General features: G+C 45.7%; 1 protein-coding gene across 3 annotated transcripts in view; it reads right to left on the reverse strand.

Moving 5' to 3' along the window:
- TEP1 (telomerase associated protein 1) overlaps positions 1–18,018 on the reverse strand; it is a 1,383,286-nt gene that overhangs the window by 926,938 nt on the left and 438,330 nt on the right. For all 3 annotated transcript variants that reach the window (XR_014966740.1, XM_085618536.1, XM_085618535.1), the window contains exon 16: positions 5,666–5,793. Coding sequence is in view for 2 of the 3 variants with exons in the window: in XM_085618536.1 (XP_085474662.1) it covers positions 5,666–5,793 (128 nt within the window). In the remaining variant the exon portion in view is untranslated. The remainder of the gene's footprint in view (positions 1–5,665; positions 5,794–18,018) is intronic.

An 18,018-nucleotide genomic window follows, 5' to 3' on the forward strand; every position in this document is an offset into this window, starting at 1 on the left:
CCTGTTCTAAACCCTTCGCCTTCGTGGGAGTTGAACCTGGTGTTATCTAAATTGATGGGCCCACCCTTTGAGCCAATCCACAGAGCTTCCTTGCAACATCTGTCTTGGAAGGCCGCTTTTCTGGTAGCCATTACATCAGCGCGCAGAGTAAGCGAAATCCAAGCGCTGTGTACTAAAGAACCTTACACTGTTTTTCACCATAACAAAGTGGTCTTGAGGGCGCATCCATCTTTTCTCCCTAAGGTAGTGTCTGATTTTCATATTAATCAGTCCATTTCCCTTCCATCTTTTTTTCCAAAATCCAGCGACCCCAGCTGAGCGGTCGCTTCATTCCTTGGACCTCAAGAGGGTACTTAAGTTTTACTTGGAAAGTACCAAGGGCATGAGGAAGACAGATCAGTTATTTGTCAATTATGGCGCCATGAGAACAGGCTTCCCAGAGGCTAAAAGATCCATTTCTAGATGGATTGTATCCTGCATTACCTTAGCTTACCAGCTGGCGAAAAGGTCCTTACCGTTAACCCCTAAGGCGCATTCCACTAGGGGGAAAGCGGCCACAGTTGCCTTCTTGCATGACATCCCAATGTCAGATCTGCAAGGCGGCAACCTGGAAATCGGTTCATACATTTACGAGGCACAACTGCCTAGAATCTGATTCCAGGGCTGATGCTCAAGTAGGCCAAGCCTCCTTGAGGAATTTGTTTGGATAGTTTTGGCTCTATCTGAGCTTACTGATCACATTTTTGTTTTCTCCTTAGACCGCAGGGAGATGAGGTGAGGCTCGCTACTCTATTCTAATGCTTATGACTATTGATGAGGATCCCCTGGAAGAGAAGGATTAGTTACTTACCTGTAATCCTAGTTCTCTTCCAGGGGTATCCTCATCAAAGTCATAAGCAACCCTCCCGCCTCCCCGGGCAAAGGATTGTTATCTTTTGAAGATGTTGTTAACTCTTTGTGCCATGGCTGTTTCAGTCTCCGCAAAGAACAACTGACCTAACTGTCACCCCTGAGGCATGATGGGAAGCTGGGGGTCAGGTGTGCCTTAAAGGCACGGTGTCAGTTTATTGCTATGCAGCTACAGGTTAGCTTTTCAGTCTTGTTAGACTGGGTATTTGCAATTCAGCCTGGGAGCTTCCTATGCTTTCAGTGGTTTATGAGAATTTCTACTGTTTATTAAGCATTAAAACAGTTTCTAAACAAGTTTTATGATTGTTTCTCCTGTTTCTAATGCATGCTTTTCATGTTTAGTGGAAATTCCTTACAGCATGATTCAGCTCTGGTGTTTATTAGGCTGCAATTGCTTATTTTTACATATACATACATATATATATATATATATATATATATATATATATTATCTACTGGCGGTCGCCAGTAGATAGTTATAGTTAGGACCGTGTTTCCATAGGAAATCCGCAACATTCTATTTGGAATAACTTTGGCGCCGGTTGACGAATCCTCGCAAATTTTCAAAACTAATGGGGCGCTACGCTCCGCTCCTACCCTGAAAGTCTCGGGGGGATTCGTCAAGCGGGGGCTGAGAAAAAAGGGGGGTCCCAAAACGCGTTTTCCCCATGCATTTTCCCATAGGACCTTTAGTCCGAGCTACAGCCCGAACGGCTGAACAGAATTACTTGAAATTGGGCAGAGAGGTAGTCCTCAGGTCAGGGATGTGCCTTTTGCACGTCTGGTGTAAATCTGTTCAGTAGGTCCTGAGAAAATAGCATTTAAATCAATATATCTGTAAGCGCGCTCCGTGCGCTTACGGTAAGCTTACCGTACGCGTACGGTGCCGTGCGCGAGCTCAATTCTGATTGGTGGTTACATGACTGTAAACATTCGAATCGGTCGAAATCAGAAAGTATCGGCCGCCATTTTCTGTCTCTCGCACTGAAAAACAAAGGTTGATAACATGAAAAGGGGGCAACGAAGAGAGTTGCAGACCCCCTAGCGTTCGTCAGGGGGTTCACGAAGGACAAAAAAGTATGAAAAATAAATTTAATAATTTTAAAAAAAACAAATCGCAGAGTGCGCGTACGGTAAGCTTACCGTACGCGTACGGTAAACAAAATAAAAAAAAAAAAGAATTAACAATCACATTTAATATATAAATCTAAGGACCCCCAAGGGAGAAAAAAACAATTGTTATTTTGTAAAAAATGGCGAGGCGTGCACGGTACGAAATGCGCAACGTGGGCGCTCGGTGCCCACAGCGCGCGCACGGTGCGCGCAAAAATTAAAAATAAATACATAACTTAGCATTTAAAAAACCGTACAAATTCACTTAAAAAAACCATAGGTTTCACACAAGTTATAGTTAGCTGTACATTTCACTCGTAAAAAACCAATGAAATTCCAAGTTATAGTTAGATCAGGTAACTATAACTTGCGCGACCGCAATGCACAATGTGTCATTTCAGATGTCATCATTGATGTCATGAGTGATGTCACTGACCATGTCATAAGTGATGTAATATATGACGTCATCAGCAGTGCATTGCGGGGGCGCAAGTTATAGTTACCTGATCTAACTATAACGTGGAATTTCATTGGTTTTTTACGAGTGAAATGTACAGCTAACTATAACTTGTGTGAAACCTATGGTTTTTTAAGTGAATATATATATATATATATATATATATATATATATATATATATATATATATATATATATATATATATATATATGTGGGGCACATATAATATAGTGTTTCCGGGGTCCCGCGCATGGGCGGGAATATTCTAATGCTTAGGACTATTGATGAGGATCCCCTGGAAGAGAACGGCCTCCAGTATGTTTGAATGTGTGTGCACTCCCATATGATGTGCATAAAGGTGCCTATCTGCCCACACCTTCTGCAACAGTCTCCTGTTTCAGCTCTTCCCATCTGCACTATTTGGGGGCCGGTCATATATATCCTGTGCAGGATTTTAAGCTGTACTAGTCTTAATCGTGCTGGAATAGCCACCACCCGAGGGGAGGATACCGCCTCCCTCCATTCTTCATCATCCATTTCTATCCCGTCTGCCACACATTTCTGCCGCAGTACAGAGACAGGGTCTTACGATATTATATATCAACTTATTATAGATTAAGGAGATGGTCTTATCCGGGAGGTGACCATCTAGTATCCTGTCCTCCAACTGGGATGATTCGGGAAGGGAGGAGCCCTTTGGAAGGAGTGAGTGTGGTGCATGGCTAACCTGTGTGTAACGAAAAAACTCAGTGTCGGCTAGCTCGTGGCAAATATTTTCACCCCACCCTTTTCCCATAAATCTTTAATTTGTGAAATGCCAATCATGTCCCATTTATCAAACCCTTTCGATGTCCATAAATTACCTAGTTGTGCAGAATCCCACAAGGGGGTGGCCCATGAGGCCCAAAGGAGCTCTAAAGATTAACGTCGCTCGACAAAAGAGGTTGACCATCACTTAGAAATGCTGAGGTTCAGACCCCAGAATGAGGATCTTGGGGTAGAGGGAGCTTCTGCGTGGCTGCCAGAAGGTTAGAAGGTTTGGTTCTGAGGAAGGCCCAAGCTCTAGGGTAAGTGGTGCCACCTGCTCCAGATCCAGAGGAGCAACGGGCTCAAACTCAGGCTCTGAACAACAGTGCCAACGAGGTGGGAACAATGAGGTGACTTACATGATTCAAATTGAATGGAAAAAATTCCAGACTAACTTTCATCACAGGGCGCAGAAAAGAAATGAACTGAAAACTCTGCGTCAGCATGGTGCTTTATACAGCCCTATTAGGTCATATCCAGAGTGAAACCCATAGCTAGGAAGGAGCCAGGTGTCGCATATTGGTGCAGGAAAGCCATCTTAAGTTCTGTATCCAGACTGGGACCTGGAGAGGATTCAAGTGAAGAGAAATCTGTAGGTAACAGTATACATCGTTAATTACTTGGGGCAGAATACGTGTATCCTAATTTGTCTCATGTAGTGGTTTGGTGCTCTGGAAGGCTGCAACCTTCTGCACATGAGCAGGAGACTGTGATTTTAGACAAGGCAGCTTTGTCTTGTTCTACTGGGGGTGAGTGTCTGAAAAGTGTTAGCGCTCCGTCCACCATCTACTTCTGTTTGCTTTGTTCGCCCTAGGTTGGCAGGGAATGCCCAGACGTGGATCCCTTGCTCACTTTGGCACAGGAGTCAAGCTAGCCAGGCTGATGAGGGGTGTTACCTCGAAACTGGGCCAAGATGCTTGTTTCCGGTCCAAAGAAGACCTGGCTTGGCAGTTCGTGCTTGACTGTTCCCGTGAGGAACATGTTCAAGAATGATTTGCATATAGCTATGTCTGAACTGGTGTGGCAAAGTGAGCTAAAGAATGATGATGGATTCAACCCAGATCTGTGACTGGGGGGGGGCGAGGGGAGTATTTGAAACATTTCACACTCCGTCCATCATCTCCTTGTGTTTGCTTTTTTCGCCCTAAGTTGGCAGTGTATGTGAATAAGCAATGGTAGAAAGATCACTGAAAACAGAAAATAATGAAGAAAAATGTTAAGAGGTGTTCTGTTTGGACTGCTCCTTTTGTGGCAGAACCACACCATTCACCTTTTTGTTTTTCTTTTCTATATCACGGGGAATGGTGGTGTGACACCGAGATGCTCTATGGAGGCATAGAATAGGCCCACGGACGGACTCCAACTCTGCCCTACGGTTGTGCTTTTGTACGTACCTCTGTTTCATAAAATGGGGAGAATGGACGACACCAAGCATTGGAAAAGAAGAGGGTTGGATATAGCAGTATGGCTTACATACCAATAAATGAGCAGCTGTGGATCTAGTGCAAGTCGATACAGAGCGCAAGAACACATGGGAAGCACAAGTAGCTCAATGGGGTCGACTTGAAACAACACATGATCTACGAATTCCAGTTTGATGCTGGTAAAATATTGTGGATAAGATTATGATGGTGGGCAAGAGAAAAGTAGCTCATTGGATGGAGTGATGAACGGGTATTGCCTAAAGTGCTCTGCTTGCAGGGAATGTACAGTAAGCTGAACATTTGCATGGGCCACATGTATAAAACCGGACACTCAGTGCTGGATCAGAACACACTAATGCTAGACCGAGCCTTACACTTAGTCCTATAATTATCATGTAACATGGGTTCCAGGGAGCTGGTACTAAACTTGTCAGATAAAATGTTCTTGGGTACACCGGACATGGGAGGTGAGTTCTGCATTCACTTGGTCTTCACATTATTATAGTACATACTGCATGGCTTGTTGCAAATACATTGTGGAATGTAGGTTCTGCAATTCCCTAGGTCTTGTATTTTTCATTGAATAAGGATTCTGGGTAAAACTTGGGTGGGTAGCTGCCATGCAACCTGGGTTCCTTGATCACACTTACTTTTACATTTGGCATGGACTTAAGATTTTAAGTCACATTTGGTATTACACTTAGCATAAAAGGTAACCTTTCTTCCAGGCTGCACAATATACACTTAGGGATTGATTTAGAGTTTAGTAGACTGGTTATTCCGTCATAAATGTGACAGATATCCCATCCGTCTTATTACAAGTGCCTTATTACATTATCCTATGGGACTTGAAATAAGGTGGGTAGGTTAGCTGTCACATTTATGGTAGAGTAATCCTGTCCACCAAATTCTAAATCAGGCCCAAAGACATTGAATTGGTACACAAGATCTCACCTGCTTCCCTGCTCTGGCTGTAAATTAATGAATAGGGAGTCTGCGTTGACCTGGCGCCGATACAAATTTAAGGCTGACATAAAGAAGGAATCGACAGAGTGATCACTGATCATCAGGAAAGTGTCCACCTAAAAACAGAAAACAAGATTTAAAGCATCTGGAAAAACAAACACCCACTAGTGTGAACATAAACACACTGCACTGTACCCATTACATTGAAACTGTGCTTTGCTCCAATCCAATTTGGGGGGACATTTCCAATTCATTATTATCAATGGCAAAGTACATGTTTGTTAGACACCGCTTTACAAATTAACCAATAAAAATAAAATAGTGTTTGAAAATTCTCTATTATTCATGCTAAATTCTTAATTTTTTTTTATCAACCTCCAAAGCATCTTGGACTGAAAATTAGAGAAAGTGTTATTCTGTTGCTTCCTGCTTGGAGACACAAATATGGAGAAACATTAATGTACTGGCAATCACACTATCCATGTAAGGATATATGAAAAGACTGGTTGCCTAAACATACAAATGACTACTACTACTTGTGATACGTGTAATTCATGCTGAATGATAAGGTACAATGTTCTATTAGATGCTGTGTTTAATGACAGTCATTAGTATAAGGAATATGCTACTTACCAGTATGCATCTGTTCTGAGTACAGCCTGGCCCACACTAGCTTGTTGCTTAGTTTGCACATCTACACAATAGTGTTTGGTGAAAGTGTGCGGTGTTGACCATGTAGCTGCTTTGCAGATATCATCTAATGGGATGTTCCCTAAGAATGCCATGGAAGCCCCTATTTTTCGTGTAGAATGGGCTTTCGGGGGAATGGATAGCGTTCGCTTTGCTTTATGGTGCAGATTTGAATGCATTTTACAATCCACCTAGCTATCCCTGATTTTGAGATGGGGTTACCTTTGTGTGGTGGAGAGAAAGAAACCAACAGTTGTTTTGTCTTACGGAAAGATTGTGTTCTCTGAATGTAGTAGAGTAAGGCTCGTTTCACATCCAGTGTGTGAAGAGCCCTTTCTGCAACGGTCTGTGGTTGCGAGAAAAATACTGGTAGTTCTACTGTTTGGTTTAGGTGAAATGGAGAAATGGCTTTAGGGAGGAATTTTGGGTTGGTACGGAGAACAACTTTGTTATGGTGCATTTGGAGAAAAGGTTCCTGAATGGTAAGTGCTTGTATCACACTGACCCTTCTAAGGGAAGTGATGGCTACAAGAAAGGCGGTTTTCCATGTTAGGAACTGTAGTTCGCATTTATGGAGAGGTACGAAGGGAGGCCCCATTAGCCTTGTGAGAACGATAAAGTTCCACACAGGTGAGGGTGGCACTCTGGGGGGAATTATTCTTTTAAGGCCTTCCATGAAGGCTTTAATGGCAGGTACTCTGAAGAGTGAGAGATGCTGCCTGTTTTGTAGGTAAGCTGCAATAGCTGCGAGGTGTAGTCGAATGGACGTATAGGCTAGATTGCACCTTTGTAGGAAGAGTAAGTAGCCTATGATGTGTTGAATGGACACGTCCAGTGGATTGATGGTGTTATGGCAATAAATAACAAAACGTTTCCACTTGGTGGCGTAGCACGCTCTAGTGGTAGGTCTTGTAGCTTCTCTGATGACGTTCATACAGTCAGGGGGAAGATTTAGGTACCCGAATTCTAAGATTTCAGGAGCCAGATCGCAAGGTTGAGTTGCGATTGGTCCGGGTGTTTGATCTCTCCATGGTTCTGGGTTAAGAGGTGTGGAGAGAGGTGTAGTTTTTGGTGCGGCACTACAGATCGTTCCAGCAGTGTGGTATCCCATGGTTGTCTGGCCCACGTTGGAGCTACTAGGATTAGTGTGAGGGAGTGTTGTTGTAGTTTGCGCACCACTAGTGGAATGAGTGGGAGAGGCAGAAAAGCGTACGCAAATTTGCCTGACCAGTTCATCCATATCGCATTCCCTTTGGACAATGAGTGTGGGTATCTGGCGGCGAAGCTTGGGCATTTGGCATTTTCGTGGGTGGCGAAGATGTCTATCTGTGGATGCCCCCACTTTTGAAAGTATGGGTGAAGAACTTGCGGGTGAAGCTCCCACTCGTGGATCTGTTGTGTCTGTCTGCTGAGCAGATCTGCCACTGTGTTTTGGACTCCTGGGACATGCTGAGCTAGGAGAAAGATTTTCTGGGGTATCACCCATCTCCATATGCTCTGTGCTAGGTGAGAGAGCTGTGGAGAGTGTGTGCCGCCTTGTTTTTGGATATAATACATGGCTGTCATGTCTGTCCGGAACAAGACTGCCTTGCCTAAAATTTGGGTTTGAAAAGATTTTAGGGCTAAAAAGATTGCTAGTAACTCCAGATGGTTGATATGGAGTAACTTTTGTTGAGGTGTCCACTTGCCCTGTGTGGTGAGATGTAGTAGATGAGCTCCCCAGCCGGAGAGCGAGGCGTCCGTTGTTAGTACTATTTGAGGAACCGGGTACAGGAACGGTCGACCTTTGGAAAGGTTCCACCACTGCAGAGAGCGATGGGTGCGACCGTCTACCAACACCAGATCTGTTAATTGACCCTGGGCCTGGTTCCATTGGCGCGCTAAGCACTCTTGGAGAGGAAGCATCTGGAGTCTTGCGTGAGGCACTATGAAAATGCAAGAGGCCATCATCCCTATTAGTTGCATAAACACTCGAGGTGGAAGGGAGTGTTGCAGTGCGAATTTTGCGCGTAGAGCTTGAATGCTTGCAATCCTGGCCGGATTGTGGTAGGCTAGTGCTCTTGAGGTGTCTATGGTGGCACCGAGGTATTGTTTTATGTGGGATGGTTGGAGATGGGACTTCTGGTGGTTTACTGTGAAGCCCAGCCGGTGGAGTAATTGAATGGTAGTAGATGTGTGTTGAACACACTGATTGTACGACCCGGCTTTTATCAGCCAGTCGTCTAAGTATGGGAAGACGTGGATGTGTGGTCTTCGCAAATGTGCTGCTACCACTGCTAGGCACTTGGTAAATACCCTTGGCGCTGTTGTGACTCCGAACGGGAGCACCTTGAATTGGAAGTGTTGTCCGTCCACTACAAATCTGAGGTACTTGCGGTGAGCTTTGTGCACGGGAATGTGAAAATAGGCGTCTTTTAGATCTAGGGTGGTCAAAAAGTCATTTTGGGAGAGGAGCGGAAGTACCTGCTGAAGCGTTACCCTATGAAAATGGTCGGAGTGCATGTATGTGTTTAGGGGCCGGAGATCTAGGATGGGCCGCAGAGTCTCGTCCCTTTTTGGTATGAGAAAATATAGGGAGACTCCCATGTTTTGTTGGTTGGTAGGAACGGGTTCTATTGCTTGTTTTTGTAGGAGGGAGACTACCTCCTGCTTTAGGAGTATTAAATGTTCTTGTGACATTGGGCGCTGCCTGGGTGGAATGTTTGGGGGGGTAGATATCAGTTCTAGGCAGTAGCCGGATTGAATTATTTGTGCCACCCATTTGTCTGAGGTGATGGTAGCCCAGACGGGAAGGAAATGTTGGAGTCTGCCCCCGACCGGAGTGGAATGGTCTGGGGGGAGTGGGGGGGGGAAGTCATTGGGTAGGCGTTGTGGCAGAGTGGGCGTTGTTTGTTTTGCCTCTGCCTTTATTATTGTTACCCCTATAGCCGCCTCTTAAATAACCCCTCGTGAAGGTGGACTGAGTTGGGGATTTGTACGAAGTGGATGCGGTATCTGAGGAGTAGCCTCTAGATGTACTGCGAAAGGAAGAGCGGCGAAAGGAGCGTCTAGGAGGGTGTGACTGTAAGGCTCCCATGGACTTCGCCGTATCTGTATCCTTCTTCATTTTTTCTAGGGCCTCATCTACCTTTGGGCCAAATAGATGTTCCTGGTCAAAGGGATGGTTAAGGATGGAGGCTTGTACCTCCGGTTTAAACCCCGATATTCTCAGCCAAGCATGGCGACGCAGGAGGACGCTTGTATTGATGGCCCTGGAAGCTGTGTCTGCTGCATCTAAGGCACAGCGTATAGAGGTGTTTGTAATTGTTTTACCCTCTTGAATTAGTTTGTGGCCCTAGCTTTATATTTCTCAGGGAGATGGTGCATTATGCTCTCTAACTCGTCATAATGTGCCCTGTCATATCTGGCCAATAGCGCTTGAGTATTGGCGATACGCCACATATTGGCTGCTTGTGACGCAGTGCCTTTCCCTGATGCATCCAGTATCTTTGACTCTGTCTAGTGATGGTGCTTCGCATGACGCCTGGGAATTTGCCCTTTTACGTGCAGTGGACACCACTAGAGAGTCTAGTGGCGCTGGCCCTCTGATGTAGGAGGGATCTGTGGGGGCAGCTTTGTATTTTTTTCGATGCGCGGGTTAATGACCCTGGCTCTAACTGGGTCCTTAAAAACCTCTGGCGCATGCTTTACCACTCCTTTAAGCATAGGTAATATGGAGGTAGACCTATGTGTGGTGTCTAACGTGTCGAGGAGGAAATCTTCCTCCACGGGGTCGGTATGTAAGTCTACCCCGTGATAGTGTGCCACCCTTTGCAGTAGGTGGTGAAACCCCAATGAGTCTTCTGGTGGAAATGGCCTGGAGGGGTAAAGGTCATCTTGTGGAACGTTGGGGATATCAGGTATATTGTAGTCGTCCCATGGGTCTGGGGATCCTGTAGGAGTGGGGTCCCCTGTGGGACATCCCCTATGTCATCATATGGGTCCCCGTGATCATCATCTTGTGGAGAAGGGGTGGAAGAACGATGAGGTTGGGGTGGAGAAGGCGGAGGGGGTGGAGAAGGCGGAGGGGGTGGAGGTGGAAAAGGTGGAGGAGGTGGGGGAAGGTATTCTGAACGGGGAGGTAGCAGAGTCCTTCCTCTTTGGAGCAGGTTTCTCCAAATGTCTCTTTTTGGAAGAAAGGGTCAAATGTCCAGTTTTTGGATCCTTGGTGAGTATTTTTTGCAAGGGATCCGGTGTAAACAAGTCCGGTGAGGCTGGTCTGTCCGTCGGCGCCGAAGGAATCGGTGCCCTTGGCTTTTTAGGCTTTTCCGTGTTGGTTCGTTGTTTGGAACCTGGTTTGGGAACCTCCGCACGCTTGGTCAGCGCCGAGATGGATTTTGGCCTCGAAGTGTCGGTGCCGGTGGCCTTGCGTGCTTTGGTCGGCACCGAAGGTGGTGTTGGTGTCGAAGAGCTGGGTTTCGACCCCGAGTGCTTCGGTGTGGAGCTCTGTGTCGATATGGGGGTCGGCTTCTTTTTCGGTGCCGGAGCCTGCTTTTCAGAACCGGGAGTAGGCTGGCTCGAGCCCGAGCCGCCGGAAGGCTTGCTTGGCTTCTTCACCGGGCCCGAAGGTGGGGTTTTGGAAGCAGTGACCTTGGTCTTGCCTAGGCCCGGAGGCAAAGGCATGACCGGAGCCTTTTTCGGTGACGGCAGGGGTGTGAGGGGGGCGGGATAAGTACTCACGACCCTCTGCGCCGGGGTGATGTCCTCCACATTTGAGTCGTCGGCCTCGGAAGCGCTGACGAGGCCCTCTTCGGTGTACTGCTCTGGAGCGTCGATGCCTTCTCCGAAGATGTCGTCCGGAATCGTCGTCGAGGAGTGCGCCATAGTTCTTCTGGCTCTTCGGTCCCGAATAGTCTTTTTGGACCGGAAGGACTTACACGCCGGACAGTCTCGAGCCTCGTGTTCAGGGGAGAGGAAGAGATTGCATACCTCGTGGAGATCAGTGTGGGGGAATTTGGACCCACATCGAGGGCACTTTTTAAATGGAGTCCTTTCCATTAGCCAGGACCGAAGCTTCGAGAGGCCTGAAGGCCGCCGTCGACGACTGGAACTGAAGGTCCGTGCCAATGAGAAGGCGCGTCGAGTGGGGGAGATCGTGATCAAAACAATACCGCGGTTTAAGGTGAGGATTGCGCGTCGACCATCGAACTGGAAGCTGTTCGGAACCGGAGCGCAAAGATCACATCCGAGCCCGATGGCGGAAAAAAACTATCCGACGATGAAGCCGAAGCCCATGCGCAAGGAGTCACCAACCTCGTGACATCCAAAGACTTTCCAAGAGGAAAAACAAACTGCAAACATCCGGGCCCAACACCAGATGGTGATCTATGCACAAGTGTGTAATCTGCAGCTCATCTGCCTCGAACATATGTGTTTTAGAAGACAAGTACTTTTCAGATAGAAAATTGTTCTTTTTTTTACCCTGTTCAATAAAAAAATACACCCTTGTTGCTGCACTAGTCTCTAAAACCCATAATCTATTTTCTGGAGAACATTTATTAAACATTTATCTTTACATCAGATGGGACTTGCACATTTTTGGCAATAGTTCTAAAACTGAATGATCTGAGAAGCTGTTTGGTTAACTCAACAGCTGCGCTAATTTAAGGTCTGATGATATTTTTTTTAAAAAAAAAATAACAATTTGGGTAGCTGATTCATGCCTAGTTGCGTAACAGGAGTAATTTCTAATATTTGGACATTTGGATCTCCAAAGACCTATTAAGTCTAGCACCTTCTGACCCAAGTAGAGGAATCTTTCTGTTGCAGATTAGATCTGCATTTGATTGAATGTAGGAGAGTCAAATTTGGGTTGCTTCACAAAATTGACATCATTCTCAATAATTATCTTGCCAGGTATCTGAAAAAGAGACTGAAAAAGATCAGTTAATGGAACAGGATGGTCTTCTACAATGGCGTATAAACTAGCATTAGTAAGTAACTAGTGGCCAATAGTGCAATTAATCCAAGCCCACAATCCTTGATCTGTCTGAAAGCTATGTATCTTGGCCTAGAGTCTTTCAGCCAAAAATAGTGATCAATTCTTCTTTGGGAGCACCTATTGTAGATGAGAATGGAAGTCAGACTACTTATTAAACATGGACATATGAGAAAGAATACTTGTAGAGATGTGTGTTTCCCCTAGAAAAATAACAGCAGGACTGTGTTAACACCAAAGTTTCATTAGCATGATTTTGTGCCTGTTATTAAGCCCGCTTACATAGAACAATATGATCTTTAAGTCACCTGCTGAAATAAGGGAAAATCTACATTATTTCCAGGACATTCAAGGCACTTATGTATTGCCCACTTAGCCAGAAGTAAAAGTATGATCTATTGCTAGAAAGTCCTGAAAAATATGTAAGCTGCAAGTTTTCAATCCTCTTAATTCCAGCACAAATGATTGAAAAAATTCCATTCATATTGACCCATTAGTCACTTGAATTCCAATTACAAAATCATTTCTAAACTGATAGCTAAAAGAATGAATAGAATAGCAGGTAAGTTGATCCAGTAAGTCAAAAAGGTTTTATAGAGGGTGACAACTATATGCCAGTAACAAATATTTACATGAAGCTTTACATTTTTTTTTTTAATAACACAGACTCCAGCAGCTGTATTTTTATCAGACGTAAAGAAGGCTTTGGATTTTATATGCAGGGAGAGCCCTTTTTTATTCTACAAAGATTTGGCTTTCCCTCCCAGATTCTAAAGATTAAAAAATATCTTTATAGTGGATCTAAGTCGAGTTTGATATTACACACTTCATATGTCGCACCCTAAAACTAAATTGTGGAACTAAACAGGGGTGTCTACCATCTCCGTTTTTATTCACCCTTTTTATTCAATCAATCAGGATTTATAAAGCGCGGCTAATCACAAAAGCAGGTATCCAGGCACTTGCAGGCCCTTATGGATTATTCGAAAAATCAGGTCTTGAGGACCATTCGGAATTCCGGAAGTGAGGTGACGGTCCGGGAGTGCTTTTCCAGGTCTTTGCTCCGATGTGGTAGAAGGACCGCCCTCCACTCCTGCTTTAGTAGATGCAGGGGGTATGGGCAAGTGAAAGGGAGGCAGAGCGTAGTCTTAATGATGGTTGGTGGAAGTCCAGGCGGTGGTTAATGTAAGCGGGTCCTTATTTGCGTAGAGCCTTGTGTGCGTGGGTCAGCAGTTTGAATTGGCATGTCTTCTGTATGGGGAGCCAGTGGAGTTTCCGGAGGTGGGGTGTGATGTGGGCTGGTCGGGGAAGGCGGAGCATTAGTCTTACTGCCGTGTTCTGTATGGTCTGAAGTCTCTGTAGAAAGTGTGCGGCTCTTCCCACATAGAGGACATTGCCATTGACCAGTCGGCCGGTGATGAGGGCTTGTGTGGCGGTGCGTCTCATGTGTAAGGATAGTCCCTTGAAGATCTTGTGTACCATGCGCAGAGCGAGGAACCAGATGGAGGAGACAGTGTTGATCTGCGATTTCATGGTGAGCTTGTAATCTATGAGGATTCTGAGGTTTCAGGCCTGGTTGGAGGGAGTGGGTTACCGGTCCTAGGTCTGATGGCCACCAGGAGTCGTCGTTGCCAAAGATCACTACTTCCCTCTTGTCTGTGTTCAGCTGCAGGCAGTTGTTCTTCATGAAGCCTGCGATGTTTGTCATGCATCTGTGGAAGATGGTTCTGGTGGTGGTGGGGTCGTCGGTGGGTGAGAGGTTGAGTGTCGTCTGAGTAGGAAATTATGTTGAGACCCTGGGATCAAACTATGTAGGCCAGTGGGGTCATATATGCGCTGAAGAGCATGGGGCTGAGGGATGAGCCCTTGGAGACACTGTAGGTGATCTCCTTGGGTTCATAGGTGAAAGTTGGGAGGTGGATCCTCTGGGTTTTTTCAGTGAGGAAGGTGATCCAACTGAGTGCGTCTCCTTGTATGCCGATGTGGTGGAGTCTTTTGATCAGTGTGTGGCGAGTTCCTGGCTGATCCTTTAGTTTCCAAGGTTGAAGATGTGGTGAGGACATGGGTCTGAGTGGATGGATTTCATGGTGGAGGTGGTGTCCTGGGAGAGGAGGATGGTTCAGGTGGTCAGTGTGTGGTTCGTCTCAGTTATGGTGGTGGCGTATCTGCCAAGGAAGTCCGTAGGTGTGGGTTGGGCTTTGAAGGTTATGTAAATGGTTCCGATCTTGTCATGGAATAAGCAGCTGAGGTTGTTTGCGGACTCCTTTCGCTGTTCTTAGTTATTGGGGGTGCCAGCTGGCCTTTTTAGATGATTTTCTCTGGATGTTGATCTTGATGGGGGCGATGCTGTCTGCGCAATTGGTGATCCAGGCGTTGAAGCTTTTCACTCCCTGTTCGAGGCTGGTGGCGGTAGCAGGGTTGGGCGTTCGCCCAGATGGTCTCGGAGACTTTATTCCACATCCAGTGGGGGGCCATTGGTCATCTTGAGGGGTGGAAGCGCGGGGGCTGTAGATGCAGAAGTGGATGATGGAGTGATCCGGCCATGTGAGTTCTCTGAGATGGATGTATTTGACGTGGTTGCCAGAGGTGAAAATTTGATCCAGCATGTGTCCTGAAGTGTGTTTAGGGTCATGGACGATCTGGGTCAATCAAAGGCTGCTCATACTGTCGAGGTGGTGTGCAGTATTTTTGTCATGGAGGTAGTCGATGGGGAAATTTTAGGTTGCCACAGAATATGTAGTCCTTGGAGTCAAAGGCTAAGGGCACAATGAAGTCAGTGATGGTGTTGTAGCAGCTGCAGTGCTGGCCTGGGGGTCGATATGCAAAGGGTGGCTCTGATCTTGTCCGTTTGGAGCTTGAAGTTGATATGTTCCATGGGGGTGGTGGTAGTGTTGGTGTTGTGGTGGTACACTGTATGGTCTCTTTGTGGATGATGGCTGGTCCTCCTCCCATCTTGTTGGTGCTCTACTGGTGAGTGATTTTATATCTATCAGGGATCAGGCGGATGTGGGGTTGAGTCAGGTCACAGTGAAGAAGACTGTCAGGTACGAGGGTGGCAATGAGGTCCCATAATTCAGTGTAATGCTTGCATAGTGAGCATGTGTTGAGAAGGGCGCATGAGAGTTGGTGTTTTTGCTCAGATGGTGTCTCTGGTGCGTTTGTGGTGGGGCTGGTTAGTGGGCTGGTGTGTGTGCCGTGGCAGGTGAAGAGGCAGTGGGTGCAGGTGAAAGGCCCTACAGTGTTTGTTGTGGAATCAAGTGTGTAGTGCTCTGCAATGGTGCATCTTTGGGGAACTGGAGGGCCAGAGGTCATGGCAATGGGTGTAGTCCAGGCGCGGACGGGCTCAGAAGGCTTGTGTTTGGCACACCTTTGGTGCACCAGCGGCCCACCCGCTGTGTGCATCCACTTCGCGGTAGTGTTGTCACCTGCATTAAGTAGGTTATGGGGTGGGTGGGGCTTCTGTTGATGGGAAGAGCGGCGAGTGAGAAAACCAGGTCTGGAAAACATGGGCAGCTGCGGTCTCATTGGATCAATTTAGACTAAGCAGGAAATGGAGACCACAGGCAAGTGGCAAGCTAGGTGTCCAGGTGCCTACAGATGTGGTTGCGCCTTAAGTTGCATTTAGTAGGTCCTGTGGTGGGCAGGGCTTCTGTTGGCAAGAAGAACAGTGAGTGGGAAAACCCAGTCAGCTTGAGCCTTTAGACATAGCTATTTAATCAGATAAAATCATATACCCTCCTATCTCGAGAATAGCCAAAATCAAGCTATAGTCAGATAATACCATGTTATTACTTAAGCGGGACAAGAACGTTCAGGAGCAGATTTTTAGGATCCTTGCTCAATTAAAAAAATGAGTCAATATAAAATTAAAAAAAAATGAAAACTGAGGTTTTATTATGTAATTCAACTCCGGAACATTTAATCACAGAAATTAAAGGCTCATTAAATCACATGGCTAGGGGTATTTTAGGGACTTATTTAACAACACATCTAGCAGATCTGTAGGGCCTGAACTAGAAGTTATTAATTCATATATTAAAATCTCTATTATGCAGATGAAAGTCTCTTCCCACTTCAATATTAGGCGTAGTTGCTCTTATTCAACTAACAGACTGCTGCTATTTATTTTAGTTTTTTTGGATACCCCATGCACGCTGAATGCCAGGAAACCAAGAGTTTGTTCTCCTCCATTATAGAGGGAAACAAAACTCCCAGATATAGTTGTTTTGCACAAGGAGGACTAGCTCTTCCGCGTATTAAAACATTACCTCGCTACATTTACTACTATATCATCTAGGTACAATAATAGGCCCATTGCACATAAATAGTCTATTGATTTAATGACAAAGAAGCTTAAAGAACATAGACTTGAGGATAATCTGAAGTTGGAAAAGTCTCACTAAAAAGTTTTGGAGTAAGGAATCGTGATAGTTTTTTAAAGGGAAGGATCAGTGTAAATAAAAAATCCCAATATAAATACTGCCACTCGACTCAGGGATGTAAATATTAAGGACCACTCATTTATGGATACAACTACAATAATGAGATGGCAAGTCAACGGGTTTAGTAAAATATATTTTTTGTTAAATTAATCATGAAACCGATGAGTAGATATGAAGCCCTAGACTAAGAAATTTAAAGGATGGTTAATATGGTGCTACAATACTGTTTTTTGTTAAATATCAACCCAAGCAATCCTTTAGTTAATACCGACTTGATTTCAGCGCTAATCAAGAAACTAAACGTGAAATGGGTCGGCTGTTAAAAAAAAATTGGCAAATATAAAAGACAGAAATTTTTACTTCCGACAGATTGAGGAATGTTGAAAACATCACACTGACATTAGAGATGTGAAATAAAGTAAATAAAATGAATTGATGAAATTTCACGCAAAATATCTAAGGGAGTCATTAGGATGGCGGCAGGACCGCCACTGCCGGGCTGGCGGTCCTTCCGCCATCACTAAGCACATTACTCACCGCCCAATTAGGATGGCGGTCGGTACCGCGGAAGACTCGAACTTCATCTGCCACTTCACCGCCAAAGGCAATCGTACCGATTGCCTGGCGGAGGGTGCAAGGCTCCTAAAATGGTGCGGTGCCTAGCAGGCACCGTCCACCAAATTAGGATGTGGGTATAAGAAGGCCTTTCCAAGGTGGCGATGCCGCCATGGAAAGGATGGCGGGTATTGGGTATTGGGTTTGGGCACCAGTTGCAGGCCCCCCCTTGTTCGGGGGGGGGGGGAGGGGGGGGGGTCGCTGCACTGGGACCCCCCTGCATTTCCATGCACTGCGTGCCTGCCACGCAATGCAGAGAAATGGAGTGCATGCCAATTTGACATTCTGAACTGTGCTGCATCCAGCAACACCGTCCGCAATGTTAAGGGCCCGGGATGGCGGCTGCATCCTAATGTGTAGTGGGACTGCCGCACGTCTGGCGGGCGGTCTAAGCACTGCAACGAGTCCGCCTGCCATCGTAATGAGCCCCTAATTTATTGTACCCCTGTGTTTCTAATTAAGATTAACCCTCAACGTTCTGGTACTTACTTTAGATGCAATCTGGAGAAAATTGTATTGTATTGGGATGTTTTAGTTTAGATTCTTATTGGAAATCAATTTTGGAATACTGTTTTTTGCCAAAATAATTCCAGATAATTAATCGTTTAAGTAACATG

This window comes from Triturus cristatus, chromosome 7 (assembly GCF_964204655.1).
Source record: "Triturus cristatus chromosome 7, aTriCri1.1, whole genome shotgun sequence".
Lineage (NCBI taxonomy): Eukaryota > Metazoa > Chordata > Amphibia > Caudata > Salamandridae > Triturus > Triturus cristatus.